This window comes from Canis aureus, chromosome 20 (genome assembly GCF_053574225.1).
Source record: "Canis aureus isolate CA01 chromosome 20, VMU_Caureus_v.1.0, whole genome shotgun sequence".
NCBI lineage: Eukaryota > Metazoa > Chordata > Mammalia > Carnivora > Canidae > Canis > Canis aureus.
The window spans coordinates 52,237,596-52,264,260 of record NC_135630.1 but is presented as its reverse complement, the minus strand read 5'-3'; the positions used below and the strand labels follow the sequence as shown (position 1 = coordinate 52,264,260).

Below are 26,665 nucleotides of genomic sequence, written 5' to 3'. Positions count from 1 at the left end.
CAGACTGATATGAAGCTGGCGGAGCTTGGGCAACAAGCAATGACACTGAGAGGGATCACACTGGAAGTTCACCTCAGCAGGTGACAGTCCTGAATGTGGTCTTTGTATCACCTGGGTTTGGGAGTCATCCATTGCTCACTCAGACGATCTTTCTTGGCCTAAAGGGCCAGGCTGCCAGGGCTGGCTCAGGTCTTCCAGCTTGACAGCTGCCTCCTTTATTTTTGTTAAGCCTCATCTGTGGGGCCCATGTTGGGCTGTCAGATTATGACTTCCGGTGGAGTTGGAAGGTATATGGTTCATTGGACTGGTTGAACAGACACTCTGAAATTCTAAAGATTTTCTTCTAACCATGACTGATCATCTAGCATTATTCATTAATCATTCATTTATTGAATTCATTCATATTCAACAAATATTTATTTAAAGGGGATTACGTGCCAGGTACAATAAGAGCTGGGTGACCAAAACAGGCAAGGTCTTGCTCACATAGGGGCTGCAGTATACAGAGGGAAGGGCTGCACTGAAGCCACAGACAAAGAAGCAAGGCAGTTCTAGATAGGATGTGTTCTGAAGACAGCAAGATACTGGGAAAGGAGGTGACCGGCTGGGTAGGGTGGAGACACATGTTTCAGATGTGTTAGTCTGGCTGAGAAGATGGCTTGCATGTTGAAAAGAAAGTCTTGTCAGGGTCTGAAGGAAGCACATTTCAGGTAGATAGGAGCTAAAGCCAGGGTCCTGGTAAGGAAATGAACGTGATGGGTCTGAGGAAGGAAACCAGGGTGGAGAGAAAATAATGAGATGAAAGAGAGGGGCATGGTAATATCAGAGAGCTGGGAAGAAAGAAGAATATGTGAAGCCTGCAGATGCCAGTATGCTCTTGCCAATTTACATGAAATAAGTCACCAGTCTTTTGGGCTATTGGATTGGAATAGCCATGGAAATACAGGCTTTGTGTCCACGAGAATGTCATGGGTTGTATTTGCTGCTGGAGCTCTAGCATCCTGCATGTTGCCTGTCACATAATAAGAGCTCTGTAAGTGTCTGTCAATGAATGAATGATATAAAAGCTAAAATCATGTTTTATGGAGCTCATAAAGGAACTGGGAGCTGGGACCTTCAGAAAGGAGGAAAGCTGACAGGGATACCTGCCATTCCTTCCAGTGGGCCCATGAATCCGAAAGCATAAAAGAGAATGGGTTTTGAAGTCTATTTGACTCTAAGTCATTCAGATTTTCATTTGAGCATTACTTCAGTCCCCCACATTTGTAAATTTTGGACACTTTATCTTGAGGTTTTGTGTGGAAACCTGAAAAAATCCTTGTTAGCCTTGCACCTGTTACTTTTCCTTTTTAGAAGCAGCTTTGAGGTGATGAGAATACTTACTTTTCTATAGCACGCTTTTGTTAGAAAATGCTTTTAAACTACATGGAACACTTGGAAAAGAGGTGCTAGATAAATATATGTGAGTCACAGAAGCTGAAATTACCAGCAACAGGGACTTCCTGTGCGAAAACAAAAACAAAAGCATCCTTTCGAAATTCAAAATTCAGAATACGGGCTTAGCAAGGGCAATCATTTCATTATTATCCGGTACAGATTTTCTGTCTGCCTGACGATACCCAACATTATGGAGAGCCGAGATGGCAAACCGACTTACACCACTGCTTCCAATTGCATTCCTGACTCTCCTAATTGCTAGTAACATATTTTGTGAAGAAAGAGTAAGTCATACCTCCTCAAACTTTGCCATATGAAGGCAGAAAAAAGGGGATACAGGGTTCTTCCCTCTGCGTTTCTGTCCCTTGATTCTTTTATCCAATCTAAAATTAAATGCTCATTTATAAGAGTCTGGAGAAAAATACAATGTAAAATATAGCTTGAGTTTTCTTTACCAAGACAGCCAAGAAATGAAAAATAATACAGTATCTCAATGAATATTGACATAGAGTTGGTTTGTGTTAGAAGTCTGCCATTCTCTTAAACAAATCTTTATTTAGTCCATATACAGTAACAGGCACTTTGCTATATTGGGGATGCAGTGATGAATCAGACTTTCCCACTCTTGATGAAGTCACAGTTAGGAGTTATTTAGTAAAAGAATTCTTGAAATGAAGTTTTTCTTTTATAAAAGGGTTCCACAGACTGGACACCAAGAAAGTAAAGTAATATAATGAGAATAAGTGGGTTTTGGATTCTTTGATGTTAAAAAGAAGAACATGTCTCTTTGCCCCTTCTCCCATGGTAAATTGAATCCAGCACTCAGCAATATATTCTTTGGAGTAAGTTTAAAATGGATTCACTGTCTGGCTTCAAAACATATTAATATTGCGGCCTTAGAAAAGTTACTTAATCTTTCTGAACCACGATTTTCTCGTGTGAGTAATATGGATCATAAAGTTTATCTACCTTGCAAACTTTTATGAGGGTGAAAGTTAAGTCTAATTTTCCATACATGCCATGCAATAGATTCTCAATTAAATGCTAGCTAGCATTAGCATCAGCATCACTCTTTTTGTTTAAAAATATTATTTACTCCTTAGCTTTTTAAGCAAATCTTTAGGTAAAACATCTTATCTTTTTAATTTATTCTAGAATCTACAATGGAAGAAGATCATAGTTGTACAAAATATGTCAGTAATTTTAATCATACTGCTAACATACGTCTTATACCCATGGCATTTTTTTGTTATACTCCAAATTATGACTCAGAGTTCATAAAAGTTAGTGAACATGATTACATCAATCAATAGTCAAAGAGAAAGCCTCTCATCGCTAGAAATTTTGTTAACCAAAAAGGAGTTCATAGTCTATTTCTGCCTTACTCAAATAAAAACTTTGTCTGATTTATGGCTTGTAGGTCTTGTCTCTGCTAGATAACCAATATAAAACTAGCTGGATATTGTGCGGGGGTTCCCAAACCTGGCTATGCACTTGACTCACTTGGAGAGTTTCTCTTTTAAAATACATACATATAGCTCCAACCCCAGACTTTCTATATTAGAACTTTTATGACTGGACTCCAAAATCTTTATATTTAAAAGTTCCCCAACTTTAGACAGACTTTAACATGACTCCTAATGTCCCCTGCTCCTTGTGTTTATGCTTTGTATGATCCCCTCCGCCAGGGTATAGATAGGAACTGTGACTTGATTCTAACCATCAGAATGTACTAAAGGTGATGGGTTATAACCTTTATGGTTATCTTACATAGATTATAACTTCTGCTTTAGATACTAGTCTCCTTCCCTTGCTTTGATGAAACAAGCTGACTATGGAGAGGTCCAGACCTCTGGCCAACGGCCAGTAATGTTGAGGTCTTAAATCCAACAAACTACAAGGAACTAAATCCTAATAATCACATGAACTTGGAAGCAGATCTGCCTCCAGCTGAGCCTCCAGATGAGGACCCTCCCCTGGCCAACATCTTGATAGTAACTTTATGGGGGATCCAGCTAATCCATGCCCAGATTTCTGACCCACAAAAAGTGGGAGATGATAAATGTGTGTTGCTCTAAATAGCTAAGCTGGGGGTAATATTGTTATGCAGTAGTGGATAATTAATACAGTTCTGAAATGTAGTCAGTGTCAGCAGCCAGGGATACCGAACATAGTTAAGAGCGGAAATAAGCTTGGTATGTTTCCCCACTAATTTTTAATCTTTACTACTTAATTCTGTTGGTGAATGATGATTTATGCTGATGATGGCTTTTTATTTTTTAATTTAAAAAAATAAAGACTTTTAAAATTTATTTATCTGAGAGAGAGAGAGAGAGAGAAAGAGGGAGGGAGAGAGAAAGAGTGAGAGCTCAAGAGAGCACAAGTAAGGGGAGGGACAGAGGGAGAAGGAGAAGCAGACTCCTCATTGAGCAGGGAGCCAGATGTAGGGCTCAATCCCAAGACCTGAGATCATGATCCGAGCTGAAGGCAGATACTTAACTGACTGAGCCACCCAGGCACCCTGATAATGGATTTTTATAAATATCCTTAGGGATTTCCTTGGGGATTGGCAGTTGCATAACTCTGACTGATTTAATTCCTAGACTCAATGGCCAAATTTCCATGGAAAAGCCTTAACTGAATTAAGACCTGAAATTTCAGTAGCTTTTACTCACCCTCTCCCATGAACATGGATGGGACTATCTTTTTGGAATCTGGCAACACTCAAAAGTGATAAAATACAACTAAACTTCTCTTTTGTGTTCAGGAGCTCCAAAATCCCATGAATTTGGCTAGTAAGACTAAACCATTGGATGGCAGGGAATCTCCAAAGATTTCCCACACTTGATATTTCTTCCTAGACAAAGAATCTTGATATTATCAAAGAAAATTCAATCATGTGGAAACCCAAAACCATATTTGATTATTAATATTTAGTATCATGATTGTGTCAGAGAAATAATTGATATTGATCTGATTTCATCTAACATCTTAAAGTTCAATAGTAAATATCACTTGGCTGATTCAGAGTTTTTAAAGTCCTCACATTTTCCTTACTATTACCATTTGGGAAATAAAGACTTTGAGATTCGAAGGGGTTAAAGTTGTTTCCATCAGACTGACAAACGGCTCAGAAGCAAGATAAGGAGACAGTTTCATTGATTTCTACCCGGTGTTCTCTATCTACTGGATGATCTCTGCCTCTGTTTCACCATAGCGTTAGGTAGGCTCCTTATAGCTTGGCATGTAACAAATTATAAAACATAACTCACAATAAATTTATGATATAATTTTGTTTTAAAATATTAGCCAGAATTTGCATATTTTAGATACTGGAAATATTCATAAAGCTGTTATTAGAATACTGTGTAAAAACTGGGGCACCTGGCTGGCTCAGTCAGTAGAGCATGTGACTCTTGACCTCAGCTCCATGAGTTCAAGCCTCCCACTGGGTATAGAGACTACTTAAAGATAAAATCTTTTTTTATTTTTAAAATATTTTATTTATTCATGAGAGACACATAGAGACAGAGACAGGCAGAGACACAGGCAGAGGGAGAAGCAGGCTCCATGCAGGGAGCCCAATGTGGGACTCAATCCCGGGACTTCAGGATCACGCCCTGGGCTGAAGGCAGACGCTCAACCGCTGAGCCACCCAGGTGTCCCAAAATCTTTTTTTTTTTTAAAATAATATTGCATAAAAACTAAAGACTATATACATGTATATGAATGGGAAGAGCTTAATGTTTTGACTTCTGTTCAGCATTATTTACTAATTACAACACATTTTCTTAAGCAGCTAGAAAGCCATACAAGTTTTGCCATCAATAGTCTTTGAGCTCCCTGACTCAATGTAGCTGAAAAATGAGGTCTAAGTTTCCAAAGCCCTGAACGATGTTAAGAGTCTGGCCCTTTTATGATCAAGTGATCTTTTCGGCTTTAATGGGAAAAATAAATCATTGTTAAAAGATAATCTTGTCACATGGAAGCCAGAAAGGTGCAATATCAATGATTCGACTTACCAAAAAACCGCCCTGCGGAATGGGATACAGCAAATAACAGTTTGTTTTGCTATTGCTGTGGTTGGCAGTCGGAGCAAAGTAGGCTTAAGGAAATACCTTGTTTTAAAAATAAGAGGGCAATATAAACGCACTTAATAGAAAAGTGAATGGACTTGATACAAGGGCTATTTTATGAGAACAGAACTGCCAATTGTTCACATTCTTTCTCTCTTTCCTCTTTTATTCAATTTTTGATGCTGCAAATAACATGAAAAAAACATGAGGGTAGCTCTAAAGTTAATGCTTTGCTTGGCATTGTGGTACAAGTCTATATAAAAGTAGTTTAGATATAGTTGGTAACATGAAATTGTTTCTCTAATAGTTTATTTTCAATGGAGCTTATTCTTAGCATGTTCAAAATAAGCAAATTCATCTCTTTAAGCCAATGTTTAATTTGGATTATTATGCCAATAAGATCTGGGTGAATAAAGATATGCAAAGTGCAAGACTGTAAATTAATGGGGGAAAAAAAACCCTCTCCCATTTAAAACAACATACACGCGCAATCATATGCACACACACACATACACACACCCACACACCCAATTAAGATTCTTGGCCACGTAGATTTATAGCATTTATATATTTTGTTCCTCTGGGTGTGAAAAAGTGAAGGAGGTGTCCCTAAGATTCTTCCTTTAAAAATTTTTCCTATATATGGAAAACATGTCTAAAATCTTGGTGGGAAGTAACTTCCTCCAGTTCAGAGAAATGGTTAGAGGGAATATTTGTGACTGTGTATTAAGAAACACTAGTCTGGAACATTCCCACCGGGTTCTTCCCCTACTGCTTCATAGTTCTCCCATTGGCTCATGGGCTTGGGAAGCTTCATAGTTGATATTTTCCAAAAAGGGTGCCAGTCTTTCTTGTCCCCTTGTTAAAGGGTGAAAGAGAGCATTTAGCAGTACCAAAGAGAGTCTGAACTGATTTTGGAGTTCGGGCAATAAGCCTAGAAGGGCAGTCCAAACCAGGGTGTTGATATCAGGAGGAGGGGAACTCAACCCGGTGGGATTTCCAAGACCCACTGTCAAACGTGCTCAAGACAGTGATGCAGCATCCTCAATCCCGCAGTCAGTCCTGTGCAGAAGTAACCCCATGCAAGAAAACCATCAGGTCACACAGATCATTCTGAAGAATCAACACAGTGTCACAGGCTGTTGACAGGTTGACATCTAAGGTCATGGACCAGTTTTCTTTGGGGGATGCCTTCATAGAGTGGAAGAGTTGCCTCAGCAAAATGTCACTAAAAGCTGTCACCAAATACAGTAAACAAGGCCCAGCACTGCTTTTTTATGCACCGGTGACCCAGTAAATCAAGAGTTCTCAGTGACTGCTGAAGGCTGCGACAGAATATTGTATTAAAGTTGTTTCTTGGTCCAAACACAGATACGTAAAGCCTTATAGAGAATGGCAATGCCGGGCTTCTTCGTAAGTGTGATGTTTGGCATTTTCCTCTGCATTTTTCTTTCTTGAACTGTTCTATCCAAACTCCTATGGCTGGACTTGTCACTTACAAACACCGTTTACAGGTGTAAACAGAAAGTGACTAACAAGCGTTATAGCATGAAAAGACCAATACACACTTTGACAAAAAGGTAACAACGATTAGAGTGAGTGGGGAATGCCCAATGGCAGCAGTGGCTTTCAGCACAGGCTCTGAGTCAGAAGCACCAGGGATCTAGTCTTAATTCTCTCACTTACTTGAATTACAACCTTAGGATTTAATGTCCAGAGGCCTCAGTTTCCTCACCTTTAAAATGAGGACAGTATCTATTCTATGAGATAGTAAAAAACACTAAATTAAATGACATAAGTAAAGCACTTAGTATAGGGCCTGGAATGTAGCAAGTTATGAAAATATGTTAGCTAGTTTTATAATAATAATTATTATGATTATTACCCTGGTTACTAGTTATCATCAGAACATGCTTTTCAAAAGTGATCCCTTTGAATTTAACTTGTGTGCCATCTGATCTGGAAGTATAATGAGGGTGTCCAATTCCTACTGATTTAGTGAGTCAAACAGAAAACCAAAACAAATTGAATCATTCAACTGGTGTATTTAGAATTGCTGATGATTATAGCATTCAAGAAAGTTAGCGAAATACATAAATTGCAATTGAACTGTTCTTGAAAATCCCCCAAATCAGTTTTCATTTGTCTAGCCTAATGGTGGGTAGGCCTTGTTCATGTTTTAAATGTATATTTAGACCCTTCTAAAAAAGGAAACTTTGTGGAATGTGAACATGGAGACAAAAGGTGTTAACACAAAGGGAGTATACCGAAATCACGTATGTTCCATCTTTGAAAACAAAAAGAATGTACTGCATTCACATATCGCTTTATGCTTTTCATGGAATTATCTATCGCTCATGGCCACTTTATTTCATTGCATACACACACACACACTCACACACACACACACACACCCAGAGGGGAGGCTCCAATGTACACAGTCAGCCTCTTTGTACCCAGCACTGATTCTCTTCTAAGTCAGCTCTGCTGTTAGAGACCAGTGTGCAGATGGAGGGAAGGTACGGTGTTAGCACCAAAGCTATGGGTGCACTCCAGAGATTTCATTCAAAGGATAATCTGATTAGCAAAATTTGAGACAGGCCGGTATAGGCATTCTTTTATCATCTAATTCAAAAAACTCCACAACACAACTTGGACGAAATCGCCAGTATCAAAGGTCCTAATGTAGCATAATTTGCGCTGAGCATGCTGCATTGTGACAGTGCTATAAACCAGGGAGACAGTTTACTGACAATTCTCTGCTACCAGATACCAACTCAGGCCTCTGTCCAGCTTTACATTGTCAACTCTCATGGAAACATGAGCAGTTACACAGCCTCAGAGGACGTTGAAGTCTGGATTGCAAAAGATGAGATGGACAGATTTCATATTTTCATTGCAGATTTTTTTTTTTTTTGCCTTTTCAAACTGCTGAGCATAATTTTTTTTTAAAGGCAGGAAATGCAACTAGTGTTTGTTTCTAGCATGGCTTCTGTTTTGAGATTTCTTCTTTGTAGGAGAAATGTGTTGCCCAGCTGTCTAGAATCCCAATCAGGATATGGCTTCAGTATGAAATATATTAAAAGAATGATTTTAGCTGGTTATAAGCAGGAATGAAAATGAGGCTGGGCCTATTTTATCCAATTTTTACTCACAGAGGGGGCATTCTGGTTCAGTCCAATGGGGCCAATATGAATAAATGGAGTGAAGCTAAGTTCAGCGTGGAGGGGGGTTGTTTGTTTTGTTTTGTTTGTTTTTGTTGTTTTTGTTGTTGTTTTTGCCTTGGACAGAGAGTAATTGTGAAATATAAAGGTTCACGTTAATAAGCAAACAGAGCTGAGGAGATTCTTGGTTATAAAGATTCTCAGAAATAAAAATCATGTGCCCACTGGCCAGAAGTATTGCAGTCAACACTTAAAAGGGTAGTTCAACCCAAATTAAACTGTTGGAGGGTTTAATGCTTCTCAGTATCAATATTTCTATTTGTAACACACACACATCATTCAACAAATATTAATTAAAACCTCCCTTTATGCACACCCTAGGGCTATTCTTGGTTAATGGAGGAAGAGACAAAGATGATTCAAAGTCCTACCTTTTACTATCTATAGAAATTTGTGGAGAAAGATAGTTCCACCAGTACTCTATCCTTGGCCAACTTAAGATGTTTGAGTCTGCTTGTTTTCTATCACATTTCCTATTTTTTGTTTTAATTTTTTTAAATTCATAGTTTTTTTTAAAGAGAAGTTTCAGGTTTACAGAAAAACTGAATAGAAAATAGGGAGTTCCCATATGCTCCCTCTGTCCCCCCCCACCCCAACACACAATTCCCCTATTATTTTTAATTAGTGTGGTACATTTGCTACAATTGATGAGCCAATGTCGATACTAACCGAAGTCTATAGTTTACATTAAGTTTCATGTTGTATATTATATAGTTTTGACAAATGTATGCTGACATGTATCCACCATTACAATACCAAACAGAATAGTTTCACAGCCCTAAAAATCCCCTGCGCTTATTGATTCATCCTTCCCACCCCCCCCCAGATCTTTTGCTACCACTGATATTTTGCTGTCTCCATAGTTTTGTCTTTTCCAGAATATCCTATAGTTAGGATCATACAGTACATAGCCTTTTCTTTTCTTTTTTTTTTCTTTCTTTCTTTCTTTTTTTTTTTTTTTTTTTTTTGTACATAGCCTTTTCAAGCTGGCTTTTTTCACTTAGCAATTTCATGTAAGGGTCCTCCAAGCCTCTTCATGACTTGAGATCTCACTTCTTTTTATCACTGAATAATATTCCAATATATGTATGTGCCACTGTTCATTTACCCATTTACTTCTTGATGGACATCTTGGTTGCTTTCAAGCTTTATCAATTTTGAATAAAGCTGCCGGAAATATTTGTGCACAGGTTTTTGTGTGAACACAAGTTTGGAACTCATCTGGGCCAATATCAAGGAGCATAGTGCTGGATAGCTTGGTATAAATATGCTTTCATAAGAACCTATCAAACTATTTTTCAAAGTCCCTGTACCATTTTGCATTTCAACCAGCTGTGAATGGGAATTCCTGTTGCTCCACATCCTTGTCAGCATTTGGTGTTGTCAGTGGTTTTGCTTTTGGCCATCCTAACAGGTGTTTAGTAGTATCTGTGTTGTTTTAATTTGTAATTCTTTGATGATAAATGCAGTTTCCTAATTTTTAATTATCTTACTTACCTATTACATATTTTTCTAACATTTGTGATTATGACCCTTACTTTTCCATCATTCATTTACTCAATTATTTATTCACATGCATTAAGTGCTTATTATATGCCAGCACCATTTTTCAAAGCCAGGCTATTTTCCTCTCTTTTACGCTCTTATTTTTCTTTTTTTCATTTTTCAGTTTGTCATATTTCACTAATTATTTGTTTCACATAAACTGTTAGTTGCTTCTCTCTCTATTCTATTAATCTCCACATAAACTGACTGTCTCTTACTTCTCTGGTGATAATTGTTTAATTTCTTCAACTTTCTCTTGTTCCCTTCAAAATATTTATCATTACAGATTCATAATACATACAGCACAGAGTCTGAAATATTGCCAGAGATGAAACTATGGAAAAAAAATGAAGTGAAGAAATCACTTACCTTGGTTGACAATAAATCTTAACTTCTGTATTGTTGCCAGATTGCCACTAACTCGGTATATTCCATCAACATCTAGACCTGAAAATAAAAGGGCATGTTTTATATTTGGTCATAAAAGAACTGAGATGATAAAAGAAAAAAAAATGTGGGAAGGTAGGTAATAGTAAATCAATACCAAATATCCCTTCCTCATAGAGAAAACATTTCTATGTCCTCAACCAAGCAATCTTCAATAGTTTAATTTCAACCAACTAATCATAAAATTCAATTATAGTCGATCATCCACAGATTTGAATCTAGTTGAATCATAGAAGAGCAATAGGTAGTATTGGATTTCACATTATAGTTAAGATTCAGTCCCAAGGAAAAGACAGGAATTAAACTGGTAGTAGGTAGGCGAAGAACTTTCGCATATATATTATTGCCCCTTTCTGGACAGAAAACAACCCAAGGCATTTGTGGAATTTCTCTTCCCTCTTCTTTCCCTCCTCCACTCCCTCCTTTCCTTTATTATTCTTTCTATTCTATTCTATTCTATTCTATTCTATTCTATTCTATTCTATTCTATTCTATTCTATTCTATTCTTTATTCTATTCTATTCTATTCTATTCTATTCTATTCTATTCTATTCTATTCCATCCTATCCAATTCCATTCTTTTTTTCTTGTAATCACTATAACATAACTTGCATTGTTCCGATTACTTTAAACTACAGAATGAAAATTCTATTCCAGATGTATAACTAGTTTGATAATCTCTAATGTATTACAGGTAATGGGAGTACTCCCTTATGGATGGAAAATAAAGAAGTCCTTGGCAAAATGCTGAAATTACTTTCAGAGTATTTTAAAACTGGTCATCTATAATTCAGAATAACTTATCCTGGCAGTGGATTTGGATAATCAACCACTTGTTTTCTACACATCTATTTATAGCATCTAGTTATTTCCATGACCAAGTTATCAAAAAATGAGGAAAAAGGAAAATAGAAACATTTACTGAAACACTATTATTGTCCTTAAAAAATGTGGATAACATTTAATGTCAAGAGTGTATATTCTTTGATGTGTCCAGGTCCTCAGAGAGGCCAGGGATGAGGTTACCAACCAACTATCTCAGCTGCTTCTCTAGAGAAATGGTGTAGCACCATGATTAAACACTTGAATTCATGATCAAAAGTATTAAATAAATTGGTAGAAATTATTGTCATAATATAACAGAATAAGGGCTTTGTAAAGCCCTTTGCTGACATGAAATGATCTCTTTGATAGTAAGAACATTTCTGCCATGGTGCAAAATATTTCATCAGTAGTTTAGGATAGAATAAAATAACTTGCAACACTGGCATTAATAGTATAATTCGAAACAATCATTCAATATTTTTTAAGACTTCATTTTCTTAGAGTAGTTTTAAGTTTACAGCAAAATTGTAGGGATGGTATAGAGATTTCCCATATGCTTCCTGTCCCTGATAGATGTATAGCCTCCCCATTATGAACACCACCCCACTAGAGTGATACATTTTTTACAATTGAGGAACACACATTGTTACATCATAATTGTTGCATTAGGGTTCATTTTGGTAGTGTACCATTCAGTGTTTGGACAAATGCATAATGACATGTATCCATCATTTAAAAAATGATACAAAGTATTTTCCCTCCCCTACAAATCCTCTCTGCCCACCTGTTCATCTTCATGATTTTGACCCAGCCATGTGATAAACCACAGAGCAATTCGGAATAATATCAATAAAATGCAATAGTTGTTATTAGCAAGTGTATTAATTGGTTTGAGTTTTTTTTTTTTATTTTTAAGATTTTATTTATTCATGATAGTCACAGAGAGAGAGAGAGAGAGTCAGAGACACAGGCAGAGGGAGAAGCAGGCTCCATGCACCGGGAGCCCGATGTGGGATTCGATCCCGGGTCTCCAGGATCGCGCCCTGGGCCAAAGGCAGGCGCCAAACCGCTGCGCCACCCAGGGATCCCCTGGTTTGAGTTTTGTAGGTCTAGAGCAATCTAATAATAAATTCCCAAGTCTCTGTCCCTTCATGAGAATTATGAATTTGTGAGGAATTAAGATGAGGTTGGACACCCATTAGTGTGTATATGAGTGTCTAAGACACATACATTTATAAAAGTCACATATATTATTTCTTCCTAATGTACAAAATAGCTCCTTTCATCAAAAGTGACTCAACATGTTTGCTTTTTAAGTACAATGTACAAATGACAACTGCATTGTAACAATCATCCTACCTAAAAGTTTTCTAGTATACAATTCCTAGTTTTATTTTTTTCCATTCTTTTTTTTTTTTTGTATATTTTTTATTGGAGTTCGATATGCCAACAACTCCTAGTTTTAGTATGTGACCATATTGGTCTTCAGTTTATACATATACCTAGAACTTTATAATTTACTACCCATTACTTTCCTTGCTTTGTCATTAGGTAGTGTCTGGTACCTAGATTTAACCCATAAAAATTTTAAATAATATGATAGATTTTAAAAATATCAGAGCTTTCAAGTAAATGTGTCCCTTTTGAAATAGTCCCTCTTGGGACTATGTTTAATTTTTTTCTGAACCATGTGGCCATAAGGGAAAATATTTTGGAATTCTTCTTCCAAATCACCTTAAGTGGCTCCATATTATCCATAGAAAAATGTTTCTGGTGGCAAGTTTGGGGCCTTTGGTAATAGTTTTGGATTTAAAACTAGACAAAGGTCACTCAAAACCATGATTGGTGAATAATGTCATCCTGCTTGCCACCACAAACAGACTAAATTTCACCAAATGAAAGTAGTCTGGTATTTTCCCATGAGTTATCAGTTTCTTTGAAAGAATTTGAGAAAAAGAATATTTTAGTAAACAGAAACATTGATGCAATATGCAGACCCACATTCCCCAAGTGAGAAATCCTAATATGCTTTTTATAAAATCAGTCAAATTAACCCTATTTAAAATAATGATTCAAGGTGAAATGTCACTTGAAATCTATTACAATACAAACAAGGAAATTTACTATATAATTCTTTTTAATTTTTTTTTTTTGCTAATTAGTTGGACCCTTATCAGAGGTCAATAGTCAATGATATTACTTGAATGTCAACGAATTTTTATTGCAAATAAGGACCTTACTTAAGTTTTATTTTATATGCATATCTCTTTATTCAAGGTACAAAATCAAGCTCATTTCTATTTTGAAGCTTGGACTCTTTCTTTTCTAATTATTTTATGTGCAACTGTAGATGTATATGTTGCCTAGAGTTGTAAACTGAGTTTCAATTACTGAAATTCCCCAGGATCCGAAACTTTCTTTTCCTTTTCTAGAAATTTAAAGTTACAACATAAGAAGTCCCTCCCCATCCCTGGTGTTTCATAAATTTCAGTAAAAGATCTTTTTTTCTTTCTTTCTTTCTTACTTTCTTTCTTTCTTTCTTTCTTTCTTTCTTCTTTCTTCTTTCAGTTCGGTAATCAAAAACATTTGAAAGAGCGGTATGGGTTGGATATATTACACTGGAGCAATTGGAAAGCACTATACTGTTTAAACAAAGCAGCCTCATCCTAAATTAATAACCCAATTTTCTTTTGGGATAAAAGGAGGGAGGGCTGGGGATGGAGACAGAGAACGTAACTCAGACCAGTGCCACCACTATGGTTGTAGCACTAAGTCACAACAGAAAAACTGCTTTGTGGCTTAAGATAGAAACCAGAAAGTAAGAGGGAGTAAAGCAAAACATATTAGATGCAATTTGAATCTAACTTGACACAACTTCCAAGCCCTTTAGATTCAGAGATATCAACACCATATATCTTGTGAAGGATAACAATCTCTGACATTAGTGGCTCCTGCTTCAAATGGCTCATGCTCCCTTGCTATCATACTTTTTAAATTACATAAATAGAGTGAAAATGACAAAGTACATATTAAAAAGGAGGGTATTACATTTTGCAAAATAATCTGGAACATATCAGTGAATTTTAGCAGCTATAAATTATATAGGTACAGTCTTGATTAGTTTTCCCCTGAATGCCTCACAGAGTGGCAAACCCCAAGTCCTAGGAATTATTACCCAAATTGCAATGATTCACGTGCCATCCTCTTTTTGCTCCAAGAACTTTGAAAGTGATGCCAAACCAAACCAATGTAAATTGGTGGATTTGGACATCCTTTTCATGACCACATTATCCTTGCTGGATTGGAAACTACTTATTTTGGAAATATAATTAGACCTCGTATGATTTTTAAATGTGCAATGTCTTCAAGGTACCCATGTTGTGCTCTGGTGAAGTTTGGAGAAAAATCACTTTGAAAGGTACTTCTTTCAAGAAAATACCATGACTGGATGCTGACAAGAACTTTTCTTGTTATGCTAAAAATACCTTGGGAACACAGTGAAACTAAGTCATTTTACTTTTTTGTTTTGTTTTGTTTTTATCAAACTGGCATTAATGACAGTAATGAAAAATTCTCTGAAGAAATCCATGTTCACTGAAATGTCATTTATTTGTTCATCATCAGCTGACCTTCTTAAGCTTCAAAATAGTCTTTACGGTTGACAAAAATCACTGGGTATCGCTATAGGAGACTCTCAGAAGTCTCTCTCCTCTACCCCCCACCTTTTCTTCTGAAGAAGCTTAGACTAGGATAGACACACAATTAGGAGTTATTAGACCAAATGGTGGGTCTAAACCCAGTGGAAAGAATGCAGCTGTCATGAGTAATTCCCACTATAAATCTTAGACACTTTCCAAAAAGAAATCTAAGAGACCAGCACGGTTTCCAGAGTTGACTGGCTTATCTGCCAAAATACAGGCAGTTTTCAACAATGCAGATGAGCCTGTTAAAAATAGTTGCAAACTGTGGATTCGGTAGCATTCTTGGTAGCTTGAATGATGGACAAACCACAAAGACGTAGACTTTGAACCTGGTTGAGAGGTGTGCCTCAAAAGCTTGCTTGTTTTCCTGGAACATAACGAAATGCATCTGAACCCCTGGAGTCTGAAATGTGGGCTGGGAAGTTTGCGCAAACAGCCCCTCTCCCGAGATTTATGGCACTTCCTAATTCCTAGGAGGCCAGAGCTACCGCAAGAAGAGTCATTCTCACAATTCTTTGGTCTTCTGGCTTTTCCCTCTGGCAAAAACCAATGAGCATGGGAACACCCAGAATGCCCCCAAAGAGAGCTGCACATTTCTTTCTTGGTCTTTTGAAGGCCCTGCTTGAGTTCAGAACCAAACCCGAGGGGAAGTCAATGTGCCATTCAGATCTATCTATTCCTCCTCTAAATTGAGTGTCTCCAATCTTCTATCACCAACTTCTTTGTTCTCAGCCTTTAAACTCAATGACTGAGAGTACAGGATATAACCTGAAACTCTTTCTGAATTTAATTTCTACTCTGTCTCAGTGACTGATATTTATGCTGCATCTATTTTCTGGCTTTATTTGACTATTAATAACTCCTTGCGAGATGCCTTGAAGATCATCCTTCAAGAAGTTCATCCTTTATCCATCATCCTTCAAGAAGGAGTCAAGAATGATTAGCTTAGGATAGTTGACACAATTCTGATGGTCAAACAAGAATATTTTTCTACATGTTAACTTATAATAGCCCTTTTGAATAGAGTTTTTTCTCTGTAGAGGCAAATGCACTTCTTGGGAAAAAAAGAAAAATTAAACCACACAAAATATTATAGAAAAACATTTTATCTACCCACTTTTGCTATCCAAAGATTGTCACTGTGAACAGTTCAGTTTTAATTTTTTGTTGTTATTCATTTTATGTTAATGTGCCATATTTCTGTTTATTAATTTGACTTTGGTATTTATTGACTCCCTATTAGAAAAGATAATGAGTTTAGTGGATAGTTCTTACCACTTATCTATGTACTCTCTCTGTTATTATTAGTTATAGTGACCTGTTTCCCTTTCTTAAATCAAATTGCTTCTGTGCTATAGAAAAATAAGAAATAGTGCATTTCCTCTTCCTTCCCCTTCTCTCCTTCATAGTTCAAATTTTATCCTTTTATATTATTGCTTGTATTCTCAAAGTTTTGATCGTTTTATTTTACTTATATAAAGATTTTGTGGCTTACTTATAAGTCAGTATTAATTGTTATTAAAAAAAAAAGGTATTCGGGTTCAACACTAAAATTTTGCTTCAAAAATGACCTCTCCCAAAAGTCAAGGCCTGATGTGTTCTCGTCTTCTTTTGCGGTTTCCTTCATTTCTTCAAATTAAGCACTGCCCAAAAGAACTTTCTGTGACAATGGAAATGTACTAATGATTCTATCTACATGATGGAAATGTTCTATCTACCTGTTTAAGTCAGGTCCACTGGCCACGTTTGGCTGACTACTGAGTGCTTGAAATATGGCTAGTGCAACTGAATTTTTATTTTACTTAATTTTAAATAGTGTAACTTCATGACTACCATATTGGACAGTGCAGCTCAGGGTCCCAGTGAACTACTTGCTCCTCTCTTGTGTTCCACTGTTATCTCTCTTGGATTTATTTTTAGGAGTTCTATATTCATCAAAGTACGTGATTGGTAAATTTTCTTATTTCTTCCATCTCCATGATTGTTTTGTTTCATAATGAATTGTTGATTTAAATACTTGTTGGAGCTTCACAAACTTTTACTTTACTAACTTTGAAAAAAAAAAAACTTTCATTATCTTCTAGTGTCTCTGCTGTTAAGTCTTTTTATTAAATTGATCATTGATGCTTTGTAGGTCAATTGCTTTTTCTTTCAGGATTTTTAAAAAAAGATTCTTCTCTTTAAACTTGTAGAAGTAAAATTTTCCTCAGATTTGTCTATATTTTGACCCTTTCAATCAGAAAAGTTCCTTATATTATTTTCTTGATATATCCTTCCCTTTATTGTCTCTTTTCCATCTAAAACTACTTTAAGATGGATGCTGTTCAAACATCAGATTGCTATTATGGTTGAAAGAGTGAATTAATGAGAATATATGGTTGGTCAAGGGTATTTTTGTATTTGCACGCATCTCTTTTTCCTCCAATTGGCTTCAATCTTACATGGGCAGACAGAATGAGAGTTTCTTACAGGATGATGGGGTGAGTAGACAGTGGGCTAGGAATTCTTCAATTACCAAAGGAGGGAGAAACTTTTTTTGAATAATAATACTTTAATGGCTTTGCTTCTGTGCAAAGTTCTCTAACTCTGCGTCTATTGTGTAGAGAGGGCCTGAGTCACCTTATTCTGCACTGCCTTCTTTCTCAGGTGCCACCAGTCTCTCCTCTGTCCTTGTGGGACTAGTTTTCAGGCTCCAGCAGCTGCTGCAGGTGCTTCCTTGGTACAGGATAAATGGAGAGTGGCCCAGGTCTCCCAGATATTAGATCTGATATTTAGTGAATTATTTATTTATTATCCTCTTGCTGATTTCTACCCTTTTTATTAAACTCCAAGCTTGAATATTCTCTAGTACATCCCTAGAAAGAATTGTGCCTAATTATTGTGTCTGGGAATGGTGTTTCTTCTGCTCTAATTTCTCCACTTGTTTGATCCCATCTGCTTTCTGTCTTCCTGGAATTTCTATTTCTGGTGGGCTGATGGCACCTTTTCTGTTTTCAGCACCATTATTATTCTTTTTCTTTTTTGACATATCTTTTCTATTATTTCATGGGGATTTTTTGAGGAAGGAGAATCAGACATGTTTTTTTCAGTATGCCAGCTTGAATGGGGCCCTATGTTGCTTTTCATAAAGATAGACTTTTTCATACTGAAAACAAAAGTCTCATTAGATTGTGAGGATAACTGCTATATAATAATTTTCTTTGTCGGCATATGGGATGTAAATGACCTGGGATTACATTATGAATATTTAAAATACTCATGTGTCTCTAATTCTAATGTGGGGAAAATATGTGAATATAGGGTCCAGGTTAAGTACACCCCTCATTTCCTTTTATTTTTCTCACTCCTGTCCTTTTTTACATATTTACAGAAGTTCTATTATCACTTATGATTTCTCAAATGTTCCCCTTATTACTGAGATTATTATATTTTACTCTTCTATTTGTTTCATAAGCCCTTCCTTTTATATTTTCACCTTATTTTGATATATTCTTTTTCCTTCCTTGTGTTTCTGCTATAAAAAGTTATAGAGGCAATTGTCACAATTGTCTTTCCTTTTTATTATTTTTTTATTTATTTAATTTTAATTTTTTTTATTGGAGTTCAATTTGCCAACATATAGCATAACACCCAGTGTTCATCCCATCAAATGCCCTCTCCCCCCCCCCCCCCCCCCCGCCCCAGTGCCGGTCTTTTCTTTTTAACATCATACTACTTTCAATTAGTTTTAACTTTGATTATTGAAGTATAGTTGAAAGTCAATGTTATATTATTGCCAGGTGTACCAGAGGTGATTTGACAATTCTATACATTATCTTTAACTTTCCTTGCTCGATTGATTTGGGTAATAGTCTTTTTTTCAAAGACTTACATATGAATGAAACAAGTTTTTCATCTACCAGATATTTTGTAGTAGATTCATGGGGAAAAGAAGAATTTTAGTCTTATTAAGATATGAAAGAGATAAATTTTTGTTGCTAAAATTTTTAAAGAGATGTTCGAGCGAAAAAGAGGTACTAAGAGAAGGGTGCTTTTCTATTTCTGAGAAAACTATGACCTGTGATGCTAACAAAGGTAACATTATTTTGTATTGTTTATATAGATAGTGTTATAGATAAGGACCAAATTCCAGATTTAAATTACTGTCTTAAAACTAAAATAGCAAAAATTAAATAATTTATGGGACTAAGGACAAAATAGTATCAAATACAGAATTTTGGATCAGAGGGAGAGATGTTGATTTTTCTTCAGGGACTGTTCGTTGGCCACTTGTGTAGGATCATTATCAAATCTCCCCCTACTGCCAAACTCACATCTGTTTAAGGTGTTACACTAGGAAACAAAATTGTTAAGGATCCTAGCCAAAATTAGTTACACATTTATTCGTCATTCATTCATTCAATCATTCATTCATGTCATACTTGCTCTTTGCTCAGTCTTATCCTATTTGATCACCTGGAAAAATAAACTTAAAATTGGGAGAGGAAAAGGACAAAATATCCTGAGTGTTAGGAGCATTACTAGTTGTGTTTCTTGGTGGTTCTGTATTGTACCACTTATACCTTGAAAAGATCTATGGCTCTAGTATTTGCAGATGGGGGGAGAGATGGCTGATTTTTTTTTTTTTTACTTTTAAGTATTCTTATCATTTTTTAAAGACTTTATGTATTTATTTATTTAGAGAGCATGAGAAGGAGGAAGGGCACAGGGAAAGAGAATCTCAAGCAGGCTCTGTGCTGAGCACCAAGCCCCACCTCCCATAACCTGGGATCATGACCTGAGCAGAAACAAGCCACCCAGGTGCCCCTACTATTATTAAGAATTGTTTTTATTCTTGTGTAGAGTGATGTTGTTAGAAAAGAAATTGGAAAATCATTTATTGGATTAGTTTCCCATCTCTCCAGTTCCTTTTAAGCCAGACATTAGACACTTTAAGAATAACAAGACAATCACACCGGATTCTTTAAATGTCACTGGAAATATAAAAGCCATTATCCTCAATATGCACTATCTTTAACTATTAGAGTTTTCCCCTTATATTTATACTTAGTCCTTATCATAATATTTCACTAATTGTGTCATAATTGGAGATATTTATCCATACCATCAGAGTCCAGAACAGTAGATAATAGTATGTAAAAAGTCCTGTGAAGTCCTGTGAGTACTGATGAAGACATCAGTACTGAGGGCTAGATCCTGATTTCCATTTACTGTAATTGTTTTTATGTATTAGGTTTATTTTTGCATATAACCTCCACACATTTGTTCAGCTTGCATTCATTCCATTTAGACTTACTACGAAGCCAATTGCCTTTAAAATCATGCTTTTAAATGTATAGAATACTAATTGTTAGGCAAATAAGGCTAAAAACAAAAGGAAAGAAGTTATTAAAGAAGTTATTACAACATGCCAGTGTGATACAGGTGGAAGTCATTCGTATACGCTCCCCAATACCGGAGTAAAATGAAATGGGAGTCTAAGATGGCATCCTATGTGTGGTTCCTCATTTCTCAAACATTGATCCTTACATATTTGTCTAAACTCAGCCAAGAATTTGAGGCCCAACAATATGAAGCCTGCAGCATGGTAGACACAAACATGGTTTATAGAATTCTATCAATCTTAGAATCATTCTGAAAGTATTTCAAGGTAAGGAAGATCTCAGAGAATCCTTGAATTTGTCTGTGAAATTTCACTAGGAAACCCAATATCCTTGATTTGACAAGACAAAAGGTAATGAACTGAAATGATTTCTGCAAAATGGGAAGCAAAGTACCTGGAAATAGTCTTTGATAAATTCTTTTACATGTTTCTTTCTTTCTTTTCTCTCTCTCTCTCTCTCTCTTTTTTCTTACAAATATTGGCCAATGATTCTGATTAACATTAAGTGAGAGCTCTCATCTTGAGGAAAAACTTCATGTGTCTGGAAGGTATTTGGTCCATTGCATCTCATTCTTTGAGTTTCTTTTCTGTTTGAGTTCCATTGTTATGTTCTGCTGTGATCATGCTGATGTAAATAAATAGTTTTTTTTTTTTTTTTGGAATTGTGACTTGCTCAGAGCGTTTCTTTAAAATAAATATGAGTAATAAGAATGAACAGTCTAATTTGATCAGCCATTATCATCTGGCAGTTTGCAAGCAAATGCACTAGCATAATGTGAAATTCAAACAGCAGTGGGTGACCACTGCCACGGGATTGGCATAGCAGGTTTAATGAAAGAAACCCAGCTTCCTGAAGGTACAATTCATAAGGAAAGCTTGGAGCTTAGGAAGGAATGATCTGTAGACTATGCCCATGTACACTTCTTGTTTTAAAAATTTGGCAACAAACTCTTTTATAAGTTAAAGACATGCCCTAAAAGGCTTACCAACACAAACAAGAAGAAAACGCTGAAAAACGGCTCCTTTTGTGATGAACTCATAATAGTTACATAAAGTCTAGCCTTTAATCCCATTATACTTGAAATAGATATTGATTTGAAATTCATATATTTGCTCTCATTCTTTTCGATCCCCCCACCCCTATTTTTTTAAAACATCTAAACAAAGTGACCTCATTGTTTTCCATTGGACTTTTTTTTTTTTAAACATTGGCTGGGATGATTGAGATTCAGGAATGTGGGAAAATGGATTCCCAAACCACGTCCCTCCCCTTTCATTCTGAACTGTAATTTTTGGCTTGGCTTGAATCACAGTCATCGCATTTCAGCCTGAATCTCTCTGTAAAGTGATCTTTCTTAAACATTTCTCTCACTCATCAAGGGATCAGAAACAAAGCTGTTCTAGTCTTTCAGCAAAACACTTACAAGCAGCTTTTACTGAGAAGTTGCAAGAGCTAAATTTCCTCTAAAATTGTTTGAAAAGCGAACATTTTCAGTGCCTCGTTGTCCTTTTTGTGAATCTTGTCATCTGTATGCCATGAGCTCCAGCAGCTATTTTAATCTGTTTTTGTTTGCAATCCATTTGGTGTCCACCCAAGGAAATGCAGGTGATTCTAATTAACTTACTGCTGAAGATGTAGGAAAAAAAAAAAAAAAAAAACTATCTCAATTGTGTTGCACAGAATTATACACTTAAAACCTTTCTTCTATTATTTATGACATATTATTAATGAAAATGGTTGTATGAATATGTTTACCACCTAATTCATTGCTGTTCACTTTTTTTAAATCAATGAGGCTTACGGCACAGAAAAAAGCCACACACATACACAAATACACAGACACAATACAGACCCCGAGAATGCTTGCCAACTTTTATTTAACAAGAGTAGCAACTTAAAAATAACATTATTTTTACTTTGTGCAACATAGTTTAATATCTGAAATAACCCTGTTCCAATAAAAACCTATTGAAATACTCTCAGTCTAACTCTGCCCTGAAGGTAAAAGTGATTAATTGAAAGATTTTGGCAGATCTCTGCTCACCACCAGGGCAGTTTAATTTAGAACACATTCAACCATTTCTCAGTGTCTCTGTGTTGGTGGAGCATAACTTTTGATCTTCTTTGGGGAGGTGCCTCTAATTCAGACCCTTTAGCTAGCCACTTCCTGGAGGGTTTTGATGGCTTGCTTCTGCTAAACATTCAGGTGAGGGAGAGAGCCCTTCTGGCTGCGGCCTCTGAAGTGGGGTAGGGAAGCAGAATTCCAGACACAAAGACAAAATAAACTACCAACCTGTTTGAGTATATCTACCATCAGTAAAATCCTATTTAGATCACAAACTTCTGAGAAATTCTGGTGTCATCAGACTCTCTTCTAGTTAAAGAAGATGCTCCCGGCCATGATAGTGAGCGTGACTAAAGAATAAAGTTCCTTTTCTCAGAAAATATAAAGAAGATTATCGTTTTCTTTTTGATAACACAGGAGAGGGTGTCAGGTGGGTATTGTTAATACTTCTGCTACGCAACCCTCCCTTTTTGGCAAATGGATCTGTGCTCAACTGGGGTTAAACAGAAGGAAAGAAAAACTCCAATAGATTCTGGATGGAAAGGCCTTGAGTTGGTGAACTCCAACCTTGCATACAACTTAACACATATTGATTAAGCACTTATTATATTGCAAAAGTGGACTAGGCACTGGAGTTATAGCAAAGAACAAAGAGTGCATAGTCTGGATATCATGGAGCTACAGCGCTAGGATTGTTCTGCTGAGTTAGTAACTGATGAGTTAGTAACAACGGCACCTGCAATCTCTAATATTTTCGTACATGCAAGACATCTGAGCAATACACTCAGGTTGGTATATGCTCTATAGCCAACTTAAGAAGGAAACATCATTATGATAGGTATTCAGTTTCACATTATATCCTGAAACAGTTAAGTTACACATGTTTCGTATTATGTATATTATATATATTATGCACTACACTATATATAACTGTAATATATATGTTATATGTATTACATATTATACAGCACACTATTAATGGTAATTACCTGTGTACAGCGGGATTATAAAAATGATTCTGGTTTTATTTATTATTTTATACATTTCCTACTATTTTGTATGTGTGCATATGCATACATATATGCATATGTAAGAATACGTATATTATTATAAACCGAAAATAATGATATTTACTTCATTACCAAAACATCATGCCATAGATTACATTTCTTTGTTATATGGGTTTATGTTCCTTTAGGCTCATTTGAAAACGATTGAAAGATAAAACTATTGATTGTCCTTGAATGCTCTATGGTGTATATCTAATTCATCTGAAGCATGCTTTAAGACCGATGGTAGCAGTTTCCAAATCTTTATGAGACACAATAGAAATCTCAAAATTTAAGTATTTCACAAACCATTCCATTATTGAACAAATGACACCAGGTTAGGAAATACAAATGCAAGGTTTCTAGAATAGAGCTGAAAAGACAAAATCATTTCCCCTAATTGTAAACTCTAACTATCTATGGACAACTTATACCATTGTCATTTGTGATTGTAGGTCTTGTACACAAAGAAATGCATAGATAAAGGCCTAAAGCTAGCAAGGAGGTTGGCTTTTTAACTTCTACTATCACTTCATAAGGGGAAAGGTAAGGCAAGTTCTCTTTTAGTGGTGTAGGAGACCCATCTCCTCGGCTTCATTCTTCACTACTTGAGGGCTGTTAACCCTCTAGTAAAGCATTGCACACACTCCAGTTACTCAAAACATTACTTGTTGGCTTAAAGAAAAAAAAGAAAAAGACATTCCAATACCAATTGTTCCCTTATTTAAACTCATCTAGCACTAGTATAATACAAACCAGATTTCCTGCTTCTGGAGGATTTTGTCACATAGGTCTACATAAAAAAACCCTATTGAAATATTTCTGTGCGTTTATGCATATTTAGCATCTATCATTTCTTTCTGATCTGTTGTCATAGAAAGAGGTATATTAAACTAAGATGTGCCACATATGTTGATGTTCATTAATAAAATATTTATTGAGTGTCTATCCCATATATGTAATTTTCTAAGTGGTAAGAAACCAAGTTACAAATGCATCTCATGTTTTCCATTGTATGAAATTTAAATAGTGTCTCAATTTCCTCATTTTCCCTAAGGGCCAGCAGATTCTGAATTTTAAGAATATTAGAAAATCCATGATTATTCACTACCGTTGACTCGTGAAGTGCTGTAGAAATTAGAAATGAAAGATTATCAATTCGGAGACCTGGACTTTACACCACCAGTCCCCAAGGTTAGTCTTAACATTAATTACAGAGGCTATATTTAGGGCATCTTTCAGAAGCTTGGAGGTAATGACTCTGTCTTAAAGTGTTCCTTTTACACAATTTTGCTTATGCCTAAAATTATGTAATTAGAATTTTATTCCTTTTTCTTTAAATCCCATGGAAGGATTTCACTTCAAACCTCACTAATCATGTGCACTTTAATGTAGATTTATCTATTAGATCTTGTCCTGACAGCAGGCTTCAGCTACAAGGACAGAAAATACAAGACTTCATTTGTGTAGGGTATGGGACAGGCTGAGATGGAGGACAAGAGGGCAAGTGTGATAAACAACAGGAAAGAAACAGAAAGAGGAAGCGAGTGTCCAATTTGGCTTCAAGTTAATCCAAGGTAGTTGCCATTACCCAAATGCTTACCCTGCCTGGATTTTCTCAGATACACCAGGATACGGGGAAATGGAGTGTTCTCACTGTATTTAAAGATTTAGGGGAGGAAAGGTACATTTTTCAGCCTGTCTAAATACATTTTACCCTTAAACATAATTTGGTCTTATCATCATAATAATTTTCCATCATGAGAATGGTGTAATAAATTATCTTTCTTCAGAGACAACTTATTCAATAATTTTTTCATTTTGGCAAATGCAACGCTCTAAACTGAGATTCAAAGCTTTGCTTATATAAATCAAGGATTTAGGGCTTTGCTCTACAGATTGAAATTCTGTAAAGACATGTTCATCCTTGGAATCATGAGACCTCTGATTTCAGGCCTTTCTCCTTTCTGCACCAATGCCTGCAGAAATCACAGTCTTGGAGACTTCTCCCACTGTGTCATTCTTCTGCACCTGCACTGTGTGTGGAGCTGCCTGTTTTAGACCACTGGGTGCATCCGAAAACTCTCATCCCTGAGGTGGCCCTAAGTTTCCTCAGGGAACTCAGCCTAATGTTCATCAGTAAGAGACAAACATCCCTGAATGACTCAGGAGGTCCTAGATTCCCAATGTACTTGCAGGTTCCAAACAAACCTTAGACTATGATACCCAGAAACAAATGCATTTTTATTCATTCATTGGCCAGAATATCAAAGGAAAACAATGGCCTTGTTTTGCCCACATTTGGAGCGAAGTACCCTACAAGCAAAACCCAGAGTGGAGGAAGATACTAAGCTTGGGAACATAGCATGCTTTTAAAGGTGTCCGTGTGATTTCAATTGCCCTTCTTTGCCTTATCAGAAAGAACAAAACCGAATAAAACCCTTCTTCACTGGTGCTTGGAAAAACTCAAGTAGGAAATAAAGACTTTTAATGAGAAATTGCTGTTACTCTTTAAAACTGTACTCAAGGGGGAATGCCTGGGTGGCTCAGGGGTTGAGTGCCTGCCTTCAGTTCAGGGCGAGATCCTGGAGTCCCAGAATCAAGTCCTGCATCGGGCTCCCTGCAGGGAGCCTGCTCCTCCCTCTGCCTGTGTCTCTGCCTCTCTCTCTGTGTCTCTCATTAATAAATAAATAAAATATTTAAAAATAAAACTGGACTCAAGGTAACACTCAAAGGAGTTTTGAGGATGTCTGAACTTCAAGCTAAGGTATAAATGATATTCCTCAGGTGGGTTTGCCAGGAGGAAGGTGCCGGAGGTCAGACACAGTGCCCAAGGGGACATTAGAGTAATGCAACAATCTAGGAAAAAAAAAGAAGGGAGCAAATATGTCCTGATTCGTCCTAGAGTTGTC

At 36.4% G+C, this 26,665-nt stretch overlaps 1 protein-coding gene across 3 annotated transcripts in view; it reads right to left on the bottom strand.

Annotated features, from left to right (window-relative positions):
* Positions 1-26,665, bottom strand: part of ARHGAP15 (Rho GTPase activating protein 15) — a 608,201-nt gene that overhangs the window by 182,944 nt on the left and 398,592 nt on the right. For all 3 annotated transcript variants that reach the window (XM_077861593.1, XM_077861594.1, XM_077861595.1), the window contains one exon: positions 10,652-10,729. In XM_077861593.1, coding sequence (XP_077717719.1) covers positions 10,652-10,729 — 78 coding nt within the window. The remainder of the gene's footprint in view (positions 1-10,651; positions 10,730-26,665) is intronic.